Below are 5451 nucleotides of genomic sequence, written 5' to 3' on the forward strand. Positions count from 1 at the left end.
AATTAAGAAACACGTTCAAAACTGGTTACAGACTACCTTGCACTTTATATATGGGACATCACAAACTATGCAAAATAACATATTGCCTTGTGCATAATAAATATGTATTTTGAAACTTGAGAAAATGCCAAGACCTTTTTAAGTTCTATATTTGACCTTAAAGAATATGTCTCCATCTCATTGGCCAAGTGGTCAGACAGGCTGTATGGGTACGGGATGCCGAAGTAGTCGGCCTCTTCCTGCAGGGCAGCGCGTGTCTGCTCGTCCAAGGGGGTCTGAACCTCTCCGTGGAGGTAGTCCAAAATGTATTTGAATAGATGTCCATCACGGTCAATAATACATGCCCCTAGAAAACAGTTCCAGAACAGTTGTGCAGATTCATATGATCAATAACAAGTCAAAGCAGACCCAATTCCCTTTACAGTCATGTGGTTTTTTCTCACAAGAAAATTAACATTTAGTGTGGAAGTGGGTCCAAGTCAGTCAAATGAAGCTGACCTTCTCCTGCTTCACTGCCACAGCAAAGATGGTGTATGACCTCTCTCAGCTGGGAAGCAGAGAATGTTCTAAAAACTGAATTACTTGGAGGAAACACCTGTATTCCTAGAGCACTGTGAATAATTCTGAATACAAACATACACCATGTCTGATTGTACAGGTATACTATATACACAGGAACCAGGCTAAGGGGGAAGTAAGCTGAAACCAAACCCATACTTTGCTCCATGTACCCTACCATAGAACCATACCTTCCTGGATAAACAGGTTCCTTCTCTAACTTACACAAAGAAACTATATGAGTTAGTGGGTCGGGGGAACCTCTATATTCTCAGCCTCGCATAGTAAAGTGCATTCCAAGACCCACTTGGCTCTTCTGATGCCATCATTATCATCCTAATACAGCCAACTGCAAAAGCTCAGGCTTCTGGCAGAAGAGATGTAGCCCTACCGTCAGCACAGCTGGGCCAGGACAGGCATGTGTGGCTCCACAGGTGAGAGAGTGTGCTTGTCCAGGACAGGCATGTGTGGCTCCACAGGTGAGAGAGTGTGCTTGTCCCTGTGTCAACTGTTTCAACATCAGTGACAACACATGCCGGGGATTTCTAGGGCTAGGTGTGTACTGTATTTGAAGGCACTGGGTTAGTTCCTCTGGAGTGTGAGAATCTATTTTAAAGAAGGAAGGCATGCTGCGAGGAGAGGTAACACACAGCCACAGGTCCCAGCACTCCGGAGTGAAGGCAGGAGGATTGCTGTGAGTAGGGAAGCCAGCCTGAGCAGCTCTAGGAGGTCCTATCTCCAAAATAAATAGTTTAAAATTGTTTTTAAGAACAAGAAATGCTTTGGTAGCATTGCATATGATTAAAGACTTTTCTTAAGACAACTTAGCAGAATTACAAAGAAAAAACCTTGGTATGATGGTAATTAAGGAATTCAATCCCCCCCCCAACACCCTTTTAATTTTTTTTTTTTTTTTTGCAGTGATGGACACTGATCCATCACTATCTCTCTCTTCCTCTCCCCACCCCCACCCCCGCCCATTCTCTCCCAGCCTTCCCTGCAACAGCAGCTTCTACCAGGTAGCTGGCAAGCTCTCATCACAGCCATCAGGTATTCTCGGCTTCCAACCACCAGCTGTAGGCAAGGCAATTTTCTAAGACACCACCCATGCCCAGGACATCTCCATCCCTCCCCTGTAACACACAGTCCATTGTTCTGGGGCTCACACAGGGGGTAAAAAAATAAAGAGCTGTCTGGCATCCTTTTGTGCTGATGAAGACTCACTGCAGGCTCTGTGACTCCCGCAGTACTCGAAGGAAAGACACTACCCAGAGCCCCATCCTTTATGATGTAGTTCTCCGAATGACCCACAACATGAACTTGCCATTTTTCAACCATGAACATCAGCTCACACGGAACTGTATGGCCAGACCAAGCACTGGCGCTACAATGGCTGCTTTGGCAGCTATGAGAGTTGCTTCTCCAGGGAAATACTTGTTCCTCCTTGAAGAGCACAGAGAGAAGCTAAAATAGAATCTGCCTCCACACCATCGTCCATACTGTCGCATGAAAGCAACAACTTTCAAACTACAGCTGATGCCCAGAATTAGGCCATGGCTGGCCTTTTGTACTCACATCTTTGTCAACTTTTAGGAACAGAACCACGAATTTTAAAACTGGTATTTAATTTCTCTATGTAGTTAATGGATCTCCATATAGCCATAATGAGCTAAGTAATTAGTAGGCTAATATAATACATTCCAACACAATTAATAAAATCAAAAGGAATTTAAAATAGACTCCCACTTTAATGAGCATTCGCTCAGGCTCAGACTTTAGACATTTACCAGATTCATCTGTTTTTAGAGGAAAACGACCACTAAACATAGATGCCAGCATAGAATCCTTAAAGCGGCACAAAGACTCTCGCCGGGCCGTGTAGATGCAGCCACCCACATTCAGCCGAAGGATATCTAGCATGTCTTCTGCTTCATGGCCTGCCATTGCTCCCTTTGATGCCTGAAGTTCTGCCTTAAGCATTCAGAAACTTCGAAACAGTCGCAGTCCTTCGAAACAGTCGCAGTCCCAGACCTCTGTAAAAACAAAGGACAAATACCTTGTTGAAACAAATGGACAGGCTAATGTATTTCAATACAACTACATAGACTCTATTTCACATGGCATGAAAGACATCTGAGATATGCTGAGTGGGGAAAATCTGTGCCTGGGGTTTTATAAATAGACAGTAATATAAATCACAGCTGATAAAGCGACTGTTTACAGAATTGTACAAGATAATGCCCAGACAGGCACAAGTAAAGCAAAGGCAAGACATGCCTATGATTTTTGGCACTCACGTGTTTTTAACAAGTCTGAAGGAACCACCTAGACTGCAGAAATCAGTGTGTAACACAGGAGCCAAAAGGTTTTACCACTTACAATCTCTGGGTTCTTGGTTAAACTGTTTATAATCATTTTCTTGTTTCCTTATCCATAAAAATGGAGGCAGCAATAATCCGAAGAGCTCCAGAAAAGTAATTAAGGTAACGCATGCAAATCATGTGGCACAGTAAATGACAGACCATATATGATCATACAAAATTTCCCTTAAGGTATACACCGAGGAACTTGAAATAAACTTTGGAGATTAAAGAAACAAAGAGCAGAAACTAAGGATAACTGGAATCATTAAAGTTGTAGTAAACTATATAACTAAGTAATATATCATTAACTGAGATCAGAATTCTATTTATGCCAAGGACTAGAGAGATGGCCAAGTGGTTAAGAAAACGTGGCTATTTTTGCAAAAGATCCAGGTTCAATTCTTAGTACCATATGCTTTACAATAATAGTCTGTGACTCCAGTGATCTGATACCCTCTTCCAGCCTCTAGGGGCACTGCATGCCCACAGCAAACAGAAACAAGGCAGGCAAAACACCCATGTACACAAAAACAAAATGTCCAAAACTGAATTCTAGTTCTACAGGTTGCTCTAGAGCCTCAGGTGACAACACCCTGTCTGTCATCCGGCTCCTTCAACTCTAAAACGGACCAAGTTGTGGGGAAGGTTTAAACATTTCTCCAAAATTCTCTATGGAATCTGAAACGGGCTAAAAAACAAAGTTTAAGATCCTTACCCCTGAAAATCTGCAGCTTCTATACTTTCATAGTAAGTCTTAAAGTGGCTGCTAAACCCAACTGTATCCATACCAACTCAGTGTTACTAACTGGTCAACTAAAATCCTTCCCCAGGGACACCAACTTCACCATATGCCATTAGAATCTGAGAAAGGACAATAGAAAAAAATTCATTAGGAGCCCAACAAGGTCCAAGCCTCCAAAAACACTTACTGGCATGACCTCCTGCTGCCTTAAAGTCCTGGAAGTAGCACTGTAATCCATCATGGGACAGAGCAACCAAGTGGTTCACACTGTTCACAGTCACCTGCTCACTTCAAGTTTCTCATGTTCCTACATAAAGCTTCATCTCTTGCAAGATCTTTCTGTGGGGAATTATTTAGAATCCTTCCACAACAAACTCTCATACAAACTTTACACCATGTGTTTAATCTCTATTTGATTTTTTTTTTTAATTTTTATTTTGTCCATAAGCCCAATAAAAGCAAAGGCACTGTCTGTCATTCTTGGGTAATCTCCATTTACTGAATGCTTACTGTGTACCTGACACTGTGAAGAAATACTACCTAATTCATAGAAAAACTTTATCATACAAAATTTACTGTCCCTACTGACACAGGAGAACACTAAGGGCAAAAAATTCACTGATGTGTGCGGTGTCCACACAGACTTGCCTGTAAATAAGCAGTGGAGGCCTTCACAACCCAGGGCAGCCAGGTGAACCAGAAGGGCCGGCTTCAGGTTCTCATGGATGCACCCACAGACCATCCCTTTAAACACAAGTCCCGCCTCTAGGCCCTTCACTGACTATCAGCTGCCATTTGGGGACCACAGCCCAATGCCAGGCCCTGTGATGGCACTCCTCGATGCACTGAGGCCTCTGTTGTGCGAAGGCCGGGTTCCCACACGATCATCTGCACCAAACCGTCGAGGGTGTCTGCTGAAAAGGCAGACACCCGGCCACATCAGGGTCTGATTCACAAAGTCTGAGAGGTGGGGACGGGCGCCGACTCCACTTTGAGAAACACAGCTCATGGGGCTCACGCCCCTTCGCCACGGCTGGACAAAACCGGGAAGGGTGGGGATCACCAGGCCCCGCCGAGGTCTTCCAGGGACAGCGGACCCCAATTTGGTCCACATCGAAGCCTGGTGCCCAAGGCGCCCGTGTCATCAGAGAGGCCGGCCGGAGCCTCCCTCGGGACGTCCCCCAAGGCTTCGGGGCCCGCCACCCACCCGGAGCCCGGTTCCTCCACACCGGCGGGCGGAACGGCGACCGCTTACTGACCTGCGGCCGCCAGGCCCTGGGCGCAGTCGCCCGACGCCGCGGGGCCCGGACGCGGAAGTAAGCCGTCGCCTACTCGGATGCTCCGCGACTGGTAGAGCGGAGCAACCCGCGGCGCCCCCGCGCGGTCCCGACGCGCAGTGCGCCGAAAGGGAGGCCTCGCCCCGGACACGCCCCGCCCACGCGACGGCGGTGGCCACGCCCCAAGAACATTCCCGAATTGTCCCGCGAGTCTAGGCCCCGCCTTGGACCACCTCTGGTGGAAAAGGATGTTTTTCAGCCCCAGGGGGAAAGCTACTCCATTAACGTTATAGAACTTGGCTCTATCCATAGTTTGTGGCTCACAAACCTGTTTCACACGGCACACTTTAATTTAGTCTATAACTGTAAAAGGTGGTGGTTGTTTTCTAAAAAGATTTGTTATTAAATCTTTGGAAATTTCATAAATCAGAATTAAGATGGTAGTTTTATTCTTGTTACAGTGGCCTCGAACTCAGAAATCCGCCTGCCTCTCCTCCCGAGTGCTGGGATT

The 5451-nt window shown here is 45.9% G+C and overlaps 1 protein-coding gene across 1 annotated transcript in view; it reads right to left on the reverse strand.

The window, feature by feature from the left end:
• Positions 1-5011, reverse strand: part of Kctd18 (potassium channel tetramerization domain containing 18) — a 16597-nt gene extending 11586 nt beyond the window's left edge. Inside the window, exons 1-3 of the mRNA XM_021198789.2 lie at positions 4923-5011; positions 2346-2591; positions 135-346 (exon numbers count right to left, since the gene is read on the reverse strand). Of these exons, the coding sequence (XP_021054448.1) occupies positions 135-346; positions 2346-2538 (405 nt within the window). The 5' untranslated portion in view covers positions 2539-2591; positions 4923-5011. The remainder of the gene's footprint in view (positions 1-134; positions 347-2345; positions 2592-4922) is intronic.
• Positions 5012-5451: the final 440 nt, after the last annotated feature.

This window comes from Mus pahari, chromosome 5, assembly GCF_900095145.1.
Source record: "Mus pahari chromosome 5, PAHARI_EIJ_v1.1, whole genome shotgun sequence".
Taxonomy (NCBI): domain Eukaryota; kingdom Metazoa; phylum Chordata; class Mammalia; order Rodentia; family Muridae; genus Mus; species Mus pahari.